This window comes from Dipodomys spectabilis, unplaced genomic scaffold, assembly GCF_019054845.1.
Source record: "Dipodomys spectabilis isolate Male_0828 unplaced genomic scaffold, ASM1905484v1 ptg000241l, whole genome shotgun sequence".
Classification (NCBI taxonomy): Eukaryota; Metazoa; Chordata; class Mammalia; order Rodentia; family Heteromyidae; genus Dipodomys; species Dipodomys spectabilis.
This window is the reverse complement of record NW_024870918.1, coordinates 1,371,503-1,389,186: the sequence shown is the minus strand read 5'-3', so window position 1 is coordinate 1,389,186 and position 17,684 is coordinate 1,371,503. Positions and strand designations below refer to the sequence as shown.

General features: G+C 40.3%; 1 protein-coding gene across 4 annotated transcripts in view; it reads right to left on the bottom strand.

Moving 5' to 3' along the window:
* Glis3 (GLIS family zinc finger 3) overlaps positions 1-17,684 on the bottom strand; it is a 449,742-nt gene that overhangs the window by 72,725 nt on the left and 359,333 nt on the right. For all 4 annotated transcript variants that reach the window (XM_042699395.1, XM_042699396.1, XM_042699394.1 and 1 more), the window contains one exon: positions 840-984. In XM_042699395.1, the coding sequence (XP_042555329.1) occupies positions 840-984 (145 nt within the window). The remainder of the gene's footprint in view (positions 1-839; positions 985-17,684) is intronic.

Sequence of the window (17,684 nt, the reverse complement as noted above, 5' to 3'; positions counted from 1 at the left end):
TGAATATGGTGTCTGGTGGAGGTGAAAGTGGGTGGGAAGTTTAACTCAGAGCAAATAGAAAGTTCTCAGGGTCTGAAGTGGGGGTGCAGCTATGACTTTGGTTTCCATACAGCATACAGTAAGAGCTTTCTGTATGCAATGATAATAATTATGTTTGTGCACGTACATCACCACCGTAGCGCAAAAAGTGCACAGAAATGTAGGCTAAGAAACTGAGCAAAAAATAACTTCCTTATAGTACATTAATCTTTTCAAACTTTTCACCACGTACATGCAATTTTCCAAATCTAAAGTCATTTAATATTCACACCCAGGCATTAGGAAGGTGATTGCGTTGCCTTCCCCTTTCCTCTCTTTCAAGAGTTGGGAGAGGATTTAATGAATATTCTTACGAGTCAATCTTGGGGAATTTGGAGCTTCTTTTTCAAATGCAAAGACAATCATGACTCTTCCACTAAGCAATCTACCTTCAGCCTGTAACCTATTTAAAGGTGGGGACAGGACGGGGGTGGGGGGCGGGGGTAATATTTCCTCTGAGTCTAAATCAAGTCAGAACATTTAAGATAGCTGGGAGGGTTGGGTGCACTGAACTTTTGGCAGAATTAAAAGAGCTAATCCATTATTTAACGGTGTTTCTGGACAAGGAAAACCAAAAACAAAACAGTCTGTTACCAAACGTAGCTCAGGAATCACATAGAGAGGGGAACAATGTGTAGCTCATTGATGAAGCCAAACACAAGATGGTTTTATGCAACTGTTCCTCATGTGACATTCCCTTTACCCCGGGTGAAAGGCCTAAAGAAGGATGGTTGTGGTTGGCTCTATGTGTGCTTTCTTACCTGGATAGAGGTCGGGACCGGACCTGGGGGAGCAGCCCAAGGGGCCTTCTGCAGGAGCATCTCGTGGGGAAGTGGCTGGCTGCAGGGGCTGCACTGTGAGGCAGTCTGTGAGGAGGTCTGGATGGAGCTCCGCGCTGGACCGCAGCTAAGAGAAGGAGAAAACACAAGAGAGATGGAGAAGGGAAAGTGCTCCTTAGAAAGGCCTCATGCCCTGTTGTTCAATGCAATTCAACCCACAAATATTTATCAAGGAGCCAGTAGGGGGAAAGTATCATCTTAATTCACTATCAAAAGTGTGGGGTGGGGGGAGCCAATCCTTCCTCCCGGTCACACGTGCCAGGTGCTTTAGACTCAATGTAGCTGGAGTAAACTTGAACTTTCACGTCAGGGAACCCGAGTCCCACATATTTGCTCTGTTATCTTATGGGAACTTGTAATGATAACAAAAGCAAACAAATTTCATCCGTATTGGAGAGTACTTTTAAAATACAGAGATACCAGCACAGAACTACCACGCAGACAATGGAGAAACATTCACTGAGAATTGACTTCTACAGGAGAGGAAAATATTCACATTGAATTTTAAAAATACTATAAGCTATGATGAGAAGAAAAGCTGAGTGAATTCATAACAAAAACCCAACGATTAAGTTACATGGGGAAAAAAGCAAATTTAGATGTTGACTTTATCATATGCAACAAAGTTCTTTTTAGATTGAAGAATTCACGTAAAAAAATCAAACAATAAAACTGTTCGAATGAAGTATAGGTGAAAATTACCTGTTCTATTTATGAATAAGAATAAGCAAGTCTGATTTTAATAGAAATTTAAATGGAAGGTTTAGCGACATAAACTTATCAACCTAATTGTTCAAAATCATACTCATAAACAATCTACAAATATGTACTTTTTTTAACAAAATATTTATATTGCAAATAATTAACTTTGCCATTTAAAGAGAGCTGCTAGCTAGAATTGAAAACTGGGATTTTATCAAATTCAATAGCTTCTGCACTATAAAGGAAACATTACCAAAATGAAGAGAGAGCTCACCTAATGGGAACAAAATCTTGGCCAGCTATTCATCTGACAAAGGATTAATAACTAAAATATATAAAGAACTAAAAAATTAATAAACAGCGAAAGAACACATAATCCAATCAGTAAGTAGGGAAGAGAACAGATCTCAAAGAATAAATACAAATGGCCAAGAAATACATGAAAAATGTTCAATACCATTAGTCATAAAGAGAAACACAATAAAAATACTGAGATTCCAATGCCACCCAGTCATACTGCTATCATCAGGAGAATAAGACAATAACAAATGTTGATGATGGGCAAATGCTATTGGTGGAACTATGGTTCTGCAGTGCCCAGGCACTATGGAAAACAGTATGGAGGTTCTTCCAACAATAGAAAAGATCCTGCTATCTAACTCCCAGGTAAACACGCAAAGGACTGAGAGCTAGCATACAATAGTGATACCCTCTCATCCACCCTGACTGCAGCACTATGCACCATAGACTGCCTGCGGAATAAAAGCCTAGGTTCCCATCAAAAGATGAATGAAAAAGGAAATGTGGTAAATGTACACAAAACATGTTTTACAGCCGTAAAGGGGGAAAAAAAGAAGTTATGTTGTTTCTAGGAAAATTGATTGAACTACAGATCATTGTGTTAAGAGGAGTAAGGCCAAGCTCTGAAAGACAAATATTAAATATTTTCTCTCATTTGGGAAATCTAGATCTCTAAATGAATAACAAACAAACAAAATATGTGAAGGTAAAAGGTGGACTCTTGGGGGAATCGGGACCAGCAGGAGAGAAACAGAAAGGCAGATGAAGAGTGAATGAGATAAAAATACATTGTTTACAAGAATTAAAATGTTATCATAAAACCCATTATTTTACATAATAAAAAAATAAATTTATTTTATAAAAATAACATTTATAAATGTTTAAAGACGGGGCCAGAGTATACTTATTCCTTCAACAACTGTCACCGAGTGTCCCATACTTCTTTAGCTCTCAAGGGTGCTGCCCATCTTTATCAACCTTCTGCTTTGGGGACGAGGATGAAGGACAGACAGGAGACATGTTGCATCAGACAGCACTGAGCGCTGTGAAAAAGGGAATGCTGAGAATTGAGGCAGGGCAAGGGAGAAGGGGGGCGAGTTTGGATGGGGGATGGGAGATGGGCTTGCACTGATGAAAGTCATTGAAAGGAGTAAGGAAAGGAGGCCCCCAGGACAATGGTGGAGACCCTGCAGGCCCCCTGTGCTCCAAGATGACTAGCCAAGAAGTAACGTAGGCACAGGTCAGGCCCGGGCCCCAAGTCACCAAGGATATAGGGACACAGGGAAGAAGTCATCACATGGAGGTAAAAGTTAAAAAGGAGAAACAGAAATGGTCAGGAGGAGGGAAAACATTCAGCAGACTTGCAGAGAAGTTCAATGTGAAAACGTAATTATCAAATGATCAGAAATGATCACTTGTTATAAAAGGAAGTGTCAGTGAACGCCAGATGTGAATGGATGACACCGCTCATATTAGCTACTCAAACTGACATCTGCACATGCCTGTTCAAAGCCAGCCTGGGCAGGTCAATCTCCAGACTCTAGCCTCCTCTTAACCATCAAGAGCTGGAATTGCAGATAGTGCTCAAGTAGTAAAACGCCAGTCATGAGAAAAGAAGCTGTGTAAGAACTTGGAGATGTGAGGCTGTAAGTTCAAGTCCCAGGAATCTCTCCCTCCTTCCCTCCCTCCCTCCCTCGATCCCTCTCCGTCTCTCTGTCTCTGTCTGTCTATCTGTGTGTCTGTGTGTCTGTCTGTCTCTCTCTTTCTCTCTCTCTCTCTCACACACACACACACATACACAAAAGTAGTGAGTTACAGAAAAAGGATTCTTCTTCTTTTCTTTCTTTCAGGTGCTAGGGTTTATTAGGCAAGGTGTCTTACCACTCAAGCTACTTCTCCAGCCATTTTTTTTTTTTTTTTTTTTTGCAGGTAAGAGTCTCCTGGGCAGATGTTAAGCCGCAATCCTTGTACCCATGCCTTCCAGGGAGGCTTCTGGGATTACAGAATGTTGCTACCACATCTAGTTTGTTTGTTGAGATGGGATTTCTATGGCTTTTTTTTGTTTTTGGTTGTGGGGCTTGAACTCTGGGCTTGGGCACTGTCCCTGCGCTCTTCAGCTCAAGGCGAGTGCTCTACTGCTTGAGCCACAGCGCCACTTCCAGTTTTCTAGTGGCTTATTGGAGATAAAGAGTCTCATGGACTTTCCTGCCCCGGCTGGCTTTGAACCACGATCCTCAGATCTCAGCCTCCTGAGTAGCTAGGATTATAGGCATGAGCCACTGGTAGCCGGCTTCTATAGCTTTTTAAAACTAATGTCCTCCTGATCTCTGCCTCCTAAATATTTGGGATTAACAGACAGAAACTGTTTTGCTTGGTCTGGGTAAAAACACTGTTAACTACCATGAGGAGGAACATACTACTACAAATTTCTAGATAATTTCAGAATTTTTTTGCCAGTTGTGGGGCCTGAACTCTGTGCTTGGGCACTGTCCTTCAGCTCAAGGCTAGCACTCTACCACTTGAGGCACAGGACCACTTCCGGCTTTTTCTGCTTATGTGGTGCTGAGGAATCGAACCCAGGGCCTCATGCATGCAAGGCAAGCACTCTACCACTGAGCCACCTTCCCAGCCCAGGAAATATTTTTTTAAAGGCCCAAATTAAAAAAATTTGATTTCTAAAATCAGATTCTAAATCTGTCTTAAGGAAATTGTTAGAAATATAAAGGAAGATCTATAACCAAAGAAATATATCTATATAGATATAGATCCAATGATATTAGAACATTATTTATAGCAGTATTAAAAATTAGTCGTTTCATAGATGTCTACAATTAGGGTTAATGAATAATCTTACATCAGTCTGCTGGAACATTATGCAACCATTAACATGATATTCTTGAGGAAGTAAATCAAGAAGCAAAAGACATAAAGAACACATAGACAAAATGCCAGAGGGAAAAAGAATCCTATTTGAGAACTTGATGTTTGTTCGCTGCTACAATATTACAGATTTGTTACCTCTATTTTTAAAAATCCTTTTCTCTTCCTAATGTTCTACATTCTAATAATGCGCAGAAGCTGGTATGTACACGTTTAAGAGTGCCAACTCTGCACATCTTTTCCAGATTTTTTCCCCCTGCAATGATGTCAAGAATGACAGCTTGAAACCGGTCAAAGCGAAAAGACTTTTGACACCATGGAAGCTGGCCATTTCTCCCAAGTGGGAGTGTTTCCATCTGATCCATTGGGTGATGAAGATGACCAGAACATTACAGATCCAATGATAACCATAAACTGCACTCTGATGAGAAAGCAGTACAGACACACACACTCTCTGCTACGAGTTGGATGGGGCTTGATCCCCGGAGTGAGGAGCTCACTCTGCCTACTCTGGGGTTTTACAGTTATCACTCCAAGGAATTTTCATGGCCACGGCTAATCCTGGCATCAAAGACAGGCAGCGTTTTTCTTAGCTCCAAGTGTTCTTGCTTTCCATGTAGAAAGCTCAAGGGGCCCGTCAGAGGTAGGACCCCGTGGGAGTGGTTAGCTTACAAGGTGTAGCTGTTCTCATTGAACTCTCTAGGCTATTCTCAAGAGATGAAGTAGTTACAAGAAAGCAAAGTCTAACTCCTGGATCACCCTCTGGCTTTTCTGTCACCAGCTCCTTCTGTGACATCACCTACCATGTGACAAGACAGCAACTCTGGGGTCTCTTCCCAGAGTTCCATGCTGTTTGGACTTTCAGCCCACAAAACTGTAAGGAAAATAAACCTCTTTTCTTACAATATCTGCTTCCCTGGTTTTAATAGCAATGCTTAAAGTTGGACTAATGCAGACAGACATTTATTTGCAGATATTTAGAAAGCACTATTTCGTGTATCTTCAAAGCTCCAAGCAAAAAGAAATAAACCTATACCAAGATCTCAGTTCAAGAACTGGAAAAAAAAAGATTGGAGCTATCACTCAAGTGGTAAAGCACCAGTTGTGAGCAAGAAATCCAGTGATAGGATGAGTTCAAACCCTGGAACCAGGACAAATAAATTAATGAAATAAGCAAAATATAGTTTGAAAAATTTTTAAAGCGTAGCACAATGCACTCTCCACCACATCCGTGATAGGGAAGGACCATTTACTGCATGTAGTACACGGGACAATTATAATTTCTTGAGCTTGGGTACATCAGACTCTCTGACCAAGACAGTCCATGTTAATGCCTGGCTCTCTTGGGGCCTCTGGAAGACATGTTTGTTATTTTGGTATTAACATAACACATGCTGCTTAAGGAAATCTGGGGAGGGGGGGAAATCAAGGCTTAGAATGAGTTCTGGTGATCACTTTTAATTTATCTTCCATCACTGAAATGTGATCTAGGGGCCACATGTTCTACGAAGGGCCGACATGAATACGTCTCTGCTTTCCATTACCAGCTGCTCTGGGGTTTTACACTTATCACTACCAATGAGAGCTTTCCAAGGAATTTCATGGTTGTGGCTAATCCTGGCGTCAAAAGCAAGCAAATCTTCCTGAGCTTCAACAAGTATTCAAGTTTTCCAAGAGTGTGATTCTATACAACTTTGTGGCGAGAGTTAATTTGGTTTGCTCTGGGATTAGGCATGGTTCTAGAAAGTGCTTCTTAAATTGAACAAGCCTTGAGAACTTCATGCAATGTTTCCAAAGGAGGGTCATCTTGCATAGCTATGAAGTCAGGACATGAAAGTTTCTGAGCCTCAGAAACCCAGGGCCTATCCCCAGGATAGGCCCTTCCAGATTATTAAGGGTCTTAAATATTGTCCAGACCAGGAATTACCAAGTGAGTTATGCAAGAAGCACACAGAGGACTCCCCCAGGAGCGATGTCTTTCAATATCACTCAGTTTTATATTTGGTACAAGAAACTCAACTATTTGCATAAACCAATTATATAATGTATAGCTCACCATTTTCTTAGCTGCTAGCGATATAGGAAAGCCTAGTTTAATATGAGCTCTTAAGAGAAAGCAAAGAACTTACTCTTTATAGACCTTTTGCTGCTCTTTGAAGAAAAAGTAGAATTTGGCTCCAGTGGTCATGAATTCATCTATTTGAAAGAGCTGCTGTGTTCTACCAATCATGTGATAACTCAGCTTCCCTAATTACACTCAGATTCTAGAGCCCCTCCCGTGTGCCTCTCTTTAGTTTTCTTTTTTCTTTCTTTTCCTTTTTCTTTTTCTGTTGGTTGTGGGGCTTGAACTCAGAGCCTGGGCACTGTCCCTGAGCTTTTTCCCTCAAGGTTCATGTTCACCCACTTGGAGCCATAGCACCACTTCCTGTTTTCTGGTGATTAATTGGAGATCAGAGGCTCACAGACTTTCCTGCCTGGGATGGCTTTGAACTGTGATCCTCTGACTTCCGCCTCCTGAGTTAGCTAAGGTTACAGGCATGAGCCATCAGTGCCTGGCCCTCCTTAGCTTTATATTCAATCACTGCCCAAATAGTTCTTAGGCCTCACCATAACTCAAGATCACTTTTTAAGCTCTTAAAACACAAGCATAATCAGAATAAAGATTCTCTCTAAGAGATACACATTCTAGACATGAGAGGTAACAGATACTGAGATAAGTAAATTTTACGGAGGCTAATAAGTGCCCTGGAAAAAAAGAAAAAGAAAAGAACGGTAGATGATTGAGAGTAGTATGAAAAAACCACGGCTCATCGAAAAAAGATGATTGAAGCCAAGTACCAGTGCCTCACAACTACAATCCTAAATACTCAGAGGCTGGGCTGAGGATCGTGGTCCAGAGTCAATCCTGGTAGAAAAGACTGTGAGACTCTATCTCCAACTAACCAGCAAAATGCCAGGCTGGAGGCATAGCTCAAATGGTGGAGCATCAGCTGTGAATAGAAGAACACAAACCCCTTTTATGACTGGTTATAGCAAACTCAACCTATTTCAATGACAGCAATGTCATCCTCTATTTTTTATTCATCGTCTCGTGGGCATTTTTCTTTCCTGCTTTAGAGTCCACATGAACTTTGAGGTAGGAATACTGCCGTGGTTCATTTGATGTGTTAAATTGAAAGGCTCTAGGTACCTAAGAGTTTAACCACACAAAGTCTAAGTGTTGTGGGGGGATTGTGTAGCTAGGGGTCAATCTCTTTTAAAGAAAGATAATATTCTACAGTCTAGAGTGGCTCTCATCCAATCAGTGAAAGTGCAAAAAGAAGCCAAGTCTTTGACTGCAAAAGAAGAAATTGTCTATGAACTAAAAAAGAGGAAAATCTGTCACTGGGCTAAAAAGAAGCAAGTCTATTGCTGGACTATAGCATCAGCTTCTGCCTGGGAGTTTCCATCTTGCCAGCAAACTCCTGACTTGCCAGGTCCCACAAGCATCTAAGGCAATCTCTCTGTCTCTGTTTCTTTCACTCCCCCCTCCCCCCCCCTCTCTCTCTCTCACACACACACACACACACACACACACACACACACAAAATACACTGCTGGTTCTTTGGGAAGCACTGGTAAAATCTCTGCCATATGATATGTTATTTCAGATCAACATACACTGAATCCCTGTGACGTGCTCTATACTCTACCCTGGTTTCCCGCAACTCCGAGTTTTATATAAGAGAAGAGACCACTAGAAAAACACAGCAAGTAAATGTCAAGGTTGGATTCAATGTAGTAGAATCTAGTCCGTCTCTCAGATGTTCCTTTACAATGGCTTAAGAAATAACACCCTCCTTTCTCTGGTACCTTCACCATACCACAGAGGCTCACTTACTTTTCCTCCCTTTTAGGACTCTTCCAAATTTTAGTTATTCAGGAGCTCATCATTCAGATCGCAGTGAAGGAAGGGAAGAAACAAAGATTTTCTAGCAAAGTCCTAAGCATACCCGGTATTCTGAGACCGTTTCATTGCTCAAGGGTCTTTCTCAGACGAGTAACAGATAGTAAGACAAAACGGAGCACTTACGCTCTGTTTTCCTGTCCAGTCCCATTCACATTCATCAGGTGTGATCCTGGTTCAGTGCTATGGTGTCTGCAGTTGACAGAAATGGAGTCTGGCATTCACCCTGCCTTACCATCTGCCCCTTAAGCACATGCACAGGAGTCCTAGTTCCCTTGTTTAGCAACCCTAGTTCTGAGAATGGTGAAACTATCATTTTTCCATTTTGTTTTTAATCCTAGGGGTCGTATTCAGAGCCATATCTTACCCTTTTATTGGGGGGGGGGAGATATTTTTCAGATAGGTCCCATGTTTTGTCACAGGGTTGGCCTAAAAACTGTGATCCTTCAATCTCAGCCTCCTGCGCAGCTGACTGAGATTACAGGCAACCAACTACCACACCCAGCCCACGTTGACTGAAATAAGAAATTCTTGGTGGTATTTGGTATTTGAACTCAGGACTGTGAGCTGCTAGGCAAGGGCTACACAAGCCCCTTTCTAGACTTGAATCTTGATTCATGATTTGCTCATGACCACAGAACTTCTCTATAAACCAATACCTGCCTATTCTTTCTCTGGATTCAAACCCCAGAGTTGTCCCTGGCTTTTCTTTCTCTCCTTCCTCCTTCCCTGGCATGTTCTTTAGTCTTCACTCTACCACTTCAGAGACAGCCTGACTTTATCAGGATGACACACTGGTATTGTATGCCTCACAGGCCATTTACAGGGTAGAGTCAGAAAAGGTCCCTGCCCGAAGAGGATGTGATAAAACAGAGACCTGAATAAAGCAAGGAAGTCAGACAGGCAGCCAGAGCATTCATGTGGATGGGAAAAGTTGATAGGTTCTGAAAACAGTTACTGGGGAACAGCAAGCAACTTAGCAAGGAGGCGGCCATGGGATATGAAGTTCGGGGAAATGTCCAGAGGTCAACTGGTAAGGTCTTCAAACACATGACGGCTTACTATGCAATTTCTTGGTAGTTGGGAGGGAATGGGAAGGCATGCCCAGGAAAGCAAGTGGCAGGTCTTGTGTTGTGAAAAGATCATTTTAATTATCAAGGGACAATCTCGAGTGTGCAGGAAAGGGCAGCTTCCACATTACTCCAACACTTGGTATCAGAGGGGGCAAGAATTAGTTGGCATCTATTTTGAAGGTGGAGTTGAACTCAGTATAGAAAATGAACCAAAGAGGGAAATCAAGCAAGAGGCCCCAAGCTCTGGTCTGAGGATCATCAGGGAATAGAAAAGGAACAGGGTGAAAGGTCATTCAGCAAAAACAAAAACAAAACCCTCTGAGATGACTGAGCAAAGAGATGCTAGTTCAAACAAGTTCAAATCTGTTTGGGGCCTGTAGTGAAGGAGGGACAATATGGATAGAGTGTGTGGCAGAACAAACAACTTATTTCATGAAGCAGAAAAGATGCCAGGAGTATAGTCCTTGGAGGGCACCCCCCCAATGTACCTCTTATTAGACTCAAACTGTTATAGGTTTGGCCACCTCTCAATAGTGCCACTCTGGGGAACCACATAGTTAATAATGGCTCTATGGGGCTGGGAAGGTGGCTCAGTGGCAGAGCGTTTGCCTTGCATGCATGAGGCCCAGGGTTTGATTCCTCAGCACCACAGAAGCAGAAAAAAGCTGGAAGTGGCACTGTGGCTCAAGTGGTAAAGCGCTAGTCTTGAGCTGAAGAGCTGAAGGACAGCACCCAGGCCCAGAGTTCAGGCCTTACGACAAACCAGAAAAAAAAAAGTCTCTCTGGAAGCTACTCATCCAAACTTAGCAAAAGGCAACTGGATGTTCAATGAAAGTAGTATCTTCTGGACTATCATGAATAACAAGGCAAGAATAAATAAATAGTGGAAACCAAACCAAAAGCAAGATCTGATTGAAGGAACAACTAGGAGCATTCAAGGGGTTTCAGATTGCCACTGTGTCCCAACCTCGTATTAACTTCCCACAGCAACCCCAATAAAGGGTGAATCTAATACATTAGTGTCAGGGACAACTTCATTTTGGCAGTTTGCTTCAATTTCAGTTCTAACTGTCGGAAAGGTTTCTTGTTGTAGAATGAGTCTGCCACCGAGCTCTGAGAGACTCTGAAGCTTGTCTGTATCTTGCTACCGATAGATAAATCTTCAGTCAAGTTCATGAATATCTTAGTAAGACAGCAGACATCTCTGGGTCTTAAAAACCAGTTCCTGAGTCTTTGAGTTTTAATGATCTCATCATAAATGAATTACATTATTAGTGCTTCGTTTCTTGAACTGTCCAGGTGCAACTAAACAAATCGGCTCTTCAGCTTCTGTACAATTCATTATGAAATATTTGTTCCAAATGATAGTTTTTCAACCTTAATAATGAAATTACCCATCAAGGTTTGACAAGGTTCCTACGTGTAGAAATCCAATCCACTTCCCTAACAATGCAGGGCTTTTTTTTTCCTAATCTATAAAAACAAGGAGCTGTCAATTATCATTTGTATTTTTTGTTGTTGTTGTTCATGACTGTTTGGTTAATGTTTATAGGCTCTCAAAACAAGAGACTGAAATTCTATTCCCATCATTTTCTCATTTCAAATATGATTAAATAATCGTCCAAGATTAAGTGAGTCAAGTGGAAATAATTAGGAAAGGGAAAAAAGCCCAGATTTCTTCGATTTTCAGTTTCATTGCATTTTATTCCAGGAGCAAAGGCATTTTGAGACAAGCTTCCAAAGAAAATGAGGCATAATCAAAGGCTTTTTGTTTTCTTTGTCCAATGAGCGTAGCCTATCTGAGCCATGCATGTTTATGTATCACCTCGTAAGGGGTTTTCTTTGTTCTCCAGCAATCATTTGCCACCAAATATGTTTCTGAAGGAACTCAGCTAGAAGGAAAGGCAAAGGAGTCCCTCCCCCCCAGAGGGTTAACTTTTATTACCAGGACATTCTTATCAAGTGTTCTCTATGACACGTTGGAGCAATGTGGATCTCAGGGAATTAACTCATTGACAAAAGGCTTAAAAATAATTACAATGAATTAACCTACTATATTAATTACAATTAATTTCAATCAGATCTAAAAATTTCATCTCTAGGGAATTCCTTAGCAATGACATTTATGAAGTGGCTCTGGCATATCATAGGTAATTAATCTCCAACAATCTGCTATCAAATTTGTTTCCTTTGGGAATGACCAATTTGCAATGAGGAAAAGAAAGTAAGAACCCAGTCTTAGGAAAATGGCCCTGGAAGAACTCTCATTGGAGCTACTCTAAGCTTTTATACAGAGATTACCTATTTGGTTAGCACTGGAGCTGAAAGCCAAAAATTCTATCCTTCGCAAACTGATGGACCCACAAAAACATCTGACTAGAAACACATGCCATATTATTATTTCAATGAGACGCAGGGAAAATTGGTGCCAATACAGGCACAATAAAAATGGATTATGTAGCCAAAAGTGATGATTGATAAGAGTGGTTCACAGAAACAGAATTTTGGAGTCAAGAGGAACTGAAGTCTGATAATCTTACCTTCAGCTCTACAACCATGCCATGACATCTCTCCACAGAGAAATCCTGCAAATTGGTAGCCATTAACCACCTGGGATTAAGGAGCATTTGAAAGGTGGCCAGTGCCACTGAAGAGTAACTGAACTTTTAGTTTTATTGAATTTTCATTATCTTGAGTTTCAACTTCTGCATACAAAACCACGTAGTTCCTGCTTCTCTGTCCTTTTGATGTCAGGGGCTCAATTCCGTACCTTCTATTGCTAAACAGACATTCTGGAAAGTTTTGCCTCCAGCTGAACTAGATGCTGCCTGATTTTCACCTACTGAGGTTTCTTCTTCCTCCAGTCCTCAAACTACACAGAGTAACTTTTGCTCACTGCCTACTTTGATAGCTCTTTTAACAACTGAGCTTCCAAAACGCTGAAAGAGGCTATGGTTTGTGGTCAGTACTCCTACAGTGTGTTTCCCCCAGGATAAACTTTAAGTTTAAAATAGATAGATAGATAGACAGATAGACAGATAGATAGATAGAAAGATAGATAGATAGATAGATAGATAGATAGATAGATAGATAGATAGATAGATAGATAGATAGATAGATAGATAGAACTTAAATATGGAAAATAGGGATGTTTTAGTTTGACAAGACATAATTTAACTACTGGGAGACTCTGAGCAGGTACAGCCACTTTCCTGAATGCAGGTGACTTTCACAAGCATAACTGCAAAACTTCTTGGATTACTCTGAGAACTAAGAGAGGTTAAGATACAGAAAACACCTACCACTAAAGCCAGCACACAAAAATCACAGAGTAACACATTAGACTCTGCTTATTAGTCCCTGCTTCTCCATGGTATACCATTCTCCATCTCAGTTTATTTAATTATGTATTTATTTGTTTAGTTTGTTTGGAGGGCCTGGTCCTAGGCACCATCTCTGAGCTTTTGTACTCAAGGCTACTGCTCTACTACTTAAGCCACAGTTCTACTTCTGGCCTTTTGGTGGTTAACTGGAGATAAGATTCTCATGGACTTCCCTACCCGGGCTGGCTTTGAATCATAATTTGAAGATCTCAGCCTCCTGAATAGCTAGGATAACAGGTGTGAGGCCACTGGGCCCCCAGCTACCTGTTACTCTGAACACTGAACTTCTATGTGCAAATGTTATTCAAGTACTAACTTACTGAACCAGAAATGTGACCAAGAAGGAATATATCCAGATGAAGAGATCCATTTTTCTAGAACTTCTAAATCTTCTCTTTTTGTTTCCTCCATGAATAAAGCCTGCAATAGTTAATATCTTTTGTTTGTATCATATTTGGGTTTGAATTCAGGGCCTGCTTGAGCTACACCTCAAGCCCAGTCTTTAGCTTTTGAAAATCCATGTAACATTTTCCTTTATTCAGCATATATTCATCAAGTCTTTATCTTGTGCCTAAGGCCATGTAGGTCTAAAGGAATCAAGTGGTGTAAAATACTACAGAGCTCCTTGGCCTCATAGAGCTTAAAGTCTGATAGAAAGAAAACATGATCAAATAAAATCCCTAAACTTTTTAGATATGTGATGTTCTTTATTTCTTAATGCTCTTTGTATTGAAAAGATAATTTTCTAAAGCTCCAGAGCTATTTCTTAATAAACATACTTTGGCACTTCCTTCAACTCAACTGACTACCACATAAGCCTCTTTGGTGCTATTTCCAAACTTGATGAAAATGTTTTCTGGCACTAATATGATAAAAGAAAGCGAGTTGCTTATAAAAATTAGCCTGTGATCTATGAACAATACTATACCACTGATAACCACTTAATAATACCTTATCTCCTATATAGACCATACAACAAAAGAATATAGGCTCTGAATCCAAACTGGACCCAGATTTGAACTTTCATAATCTTACTCATGAAATACTCAACAATCATGAAACGTTTAAAATCTCCTCAGCTTTTCTGTATGATGTCATAGCACTTTATTCATAAGGTGGTGGTTTGTGATACCATGAAATAATAATATTGCATCAAGCCATGGTATGTAATCACCCATGGTACGTCATCAGTGACAAACACATGTTAATTTCTGTTTCTATAGTTTATTCTATTTCCATTAATGTTTAGTGCAGAAGTACTATAACAGTAATGTTTCTTTTCTCCTTCATTTGGGACCTGGGCTTTTTTTTTGCTTTGTATCAACTTTTCCTTTTATATGCCATAGTTTAACAAAAAAACAGAAAAAGAATGGAGATTCTAGTTGAAATATGCTAACTTTAGAATCTCAACTTTGCCATCTTTGGCAAGACAACCCTCAAAGCCTTGGAAGTTTCCTCTGCAAAAGAGGTAAAATGATAAAACTGACTTGAGGGCTGGGAATGTGGCTTAGTGGTAGAGTGCTTGCCTAGCAAGCATGAAGCCCTGGGTTCGATTCCTCAGTACCACATACACAGAAAAAGCCGGAAGTGGTACTGTGGCTCAAAAAAAAAAAAAAAACGAAAAATTGAACTTGATAATACTATTACAGGGTAATGTACAGTGATCGGAGGACATTGTTATTTATTATTGTATATAATTATGATTATCTTGTACTCAAGAAGTATCATTAGGATCATTAAGAGTGATACCCATGCTCACAATACACTAGAATCTTTCTTAGCTTCAGAACCAGAATTTGAAACAAATAAATTCTTGACTGAGTCAATGTTTGCCTCAATCAAGACCTAAGCAGTTTTGAAAATATCATACTGGACTTATATCTCAAAGAATGTATCAAGGGACAAGGTGTGGTATTTCATACCTGTTATCTCAGCTCTGCAGTAAACAGAAATAGGAGGATCATGATTCTAGACAGGCCCTGGGCAAAAGCATGAGACCCTATCTGAAAAGTAAGACCGAAATATCTAGGGTTGTTGTGTGTGGCTCAAGCAGTACAGAGCTTGCCTAGCAAAGTGCAAATCCCTGTATTCAAACTTAGGCATAAAAGAGGAATGGAGGAAAAAAAAGAAACAAAAACAGAATGTAGTTCTAAAATGTATTAAAGGTAAAATATATTAGAAACCCAATGCAACAACAAAAAATTTTCAGAAGACACTCTGGATGTTAATACTTATCCTAAATGTCTACAGCTACCATCTATCTTAGGTACAGTTGGGGCTCAATTGAAATCATGAAGGCATACAGATTTTCTTAAATATTGTATTTTTACATTTGTAAAAACAAACAAACAAAATACCATTTTAATTCTAAGTGAGTATTTTCCTAAAATTGGCACAGACAATATACTATTTCTCTCATGGGAAAGTAACAAAGGGGCACAGAGGTATACTTCACACAGTCAAACTACATCAGGAGGACCAAGAGGTAGATCTCAAAGCCAGAACACTAAACTGCAGTGTGGAATACACACACACACACACACACACACACACACACACACACACACACACACACACACACACGGGGCATGCATGTGTGCATGCACACACACACATATGCACGCACACACGGAGAATTATTACTGTGGAATTTGTCATTGCTGTTTTCCTTCCTATTTTGGGGTCTGGTGATGAATTATAAAGGCTCAAAGCAAGATTCAGTGTTTGTCTGTCACAGCTTCAAAATTTTCTCTAACACTAGCTGGCTTCACCAATGTAATCAAACACCTCCCATTTCGTCCATTCAAGTGTAACATTGTTCTTTCTATTCAAGCATTCTCAAGGTTTAATTAAAGCATCCAGCTATCTAGTAATTACTTCCCCCAGTCCATCTCACCAGCTCTGCATTGTCTCCTCTTGAATTGATTTCTGTGCTACCATTTAGGAAGTATAGGGAGGTAGTAGCTACGGAAATCAGAGGAGCTCAGCACCCTCCCTTCAGCCTCCCTCCCTGCTTCCTTTCATATAATTAAAATGGACTCGCTGAAGAAGATTTAAGGTTGATTTTAATGTGTATGAGAGTTTTCACAATTTTTTAAATGCCTACTTCTAAAAGTTGAGTGAACACTTAGTTTTTGTTCTCCCAGCCATCCTACACTCAACAGTAGGTTTAATTTTCCTGAAGAACATTACTGACAATACCAAACCAAAGTCTCCCAGAGACTCTCATCAAAAATTGGACCTACAACCCAAACTCATGGGCTTTAACAAACTAGTTCTCCTGTAATTATGTAGCTCTGGATTCCTTCTCCCCTATAATCATGTGCTTTCTCATGCTGTACCTGTCCACACAAACCTCCTTCACCCAGAATCCCCCTTCCCGCCATATTTTACATTTCTACAGTGGACTCTGCCTACTTTCCAAGGTCCAAGTGAATGTCACCTCTCCCTTTTCTCCAGATCTTTCCATTCCAAAATCATTTCTGCTTTTGCTTATACCCTGATACCATCTCCCCTTTATCTTGGTGATGACACTTTTGGTTTTCTACATTTGTAATAGTTCCTTATAAGACAGATGGTGTGTTCTCACAGAAGCATGTATGTGTCCTCATCACAAAAGACAAGAAAAATCCTGGTAAGGAGACCCCTGCTGGTAAACCTCGCAATTTAAAATGATGTTTTGGTTCATAGCAATGGTATGCCCTAACTGTTTGGGACTGAGAGCGCAGATCAACAAGAAAGAAGAGCAAATGTATCACTAAGTGCTAAGGATTCATTACTCGTTATTTAGGGCAAGCCTAAAAGATAGAATCAAATCATTGTGGACTATATAAGAGGAGGAAGAGGGGGGAAGCACTTTAAGCATTCTTAAATGATGACGTAAGAAAATAGGGCCAATGGCGTACAACTGTAATCCTAGTTATTAAGGAGGCTGAGATTGCAGATTGTGGTTCAAAGCTACACCAGGCAAGGAAGTTTGTTGAGATTCTTATCTCCAATTAAACACCAAAAATCCGAACGTGGTTTGTGACTGTGCAAGTGGTAGAGCACTAATCTTGAGTGAAAAAGCTCAGAAACAGTGTCCAGGCTCTGAGTTCATGCCCCAGATCTGCCACTATAAAAGAATGAAATGTGATACAGCAAAGTGAAATCGTAACAGAATTTAAAAGAAAAGAAAGCCTTTGGGATATTTACTTTTAAAATATAATACTCAAGTCTCCATTCATGCCACGTTTTACTAGATAATACCATTCACATTTCCATATTGCCTCTTAGAATGTTACAAATAAGCAATTCCTCCAATAGAAAATACGGTTTCATTACATGTATACACGCCCTTCATATCCCTCATTCATCTGGAAGGGCTGGGAACAAATCCAATTTTTTATCCTGCTTTTAAAGATGTAATGTCTAGCATATGTTTGATAAGTGGAACACAGGAGTTTCAAGATCAGTGGGCCCAAAGTAAATAGTCTAGCCACGC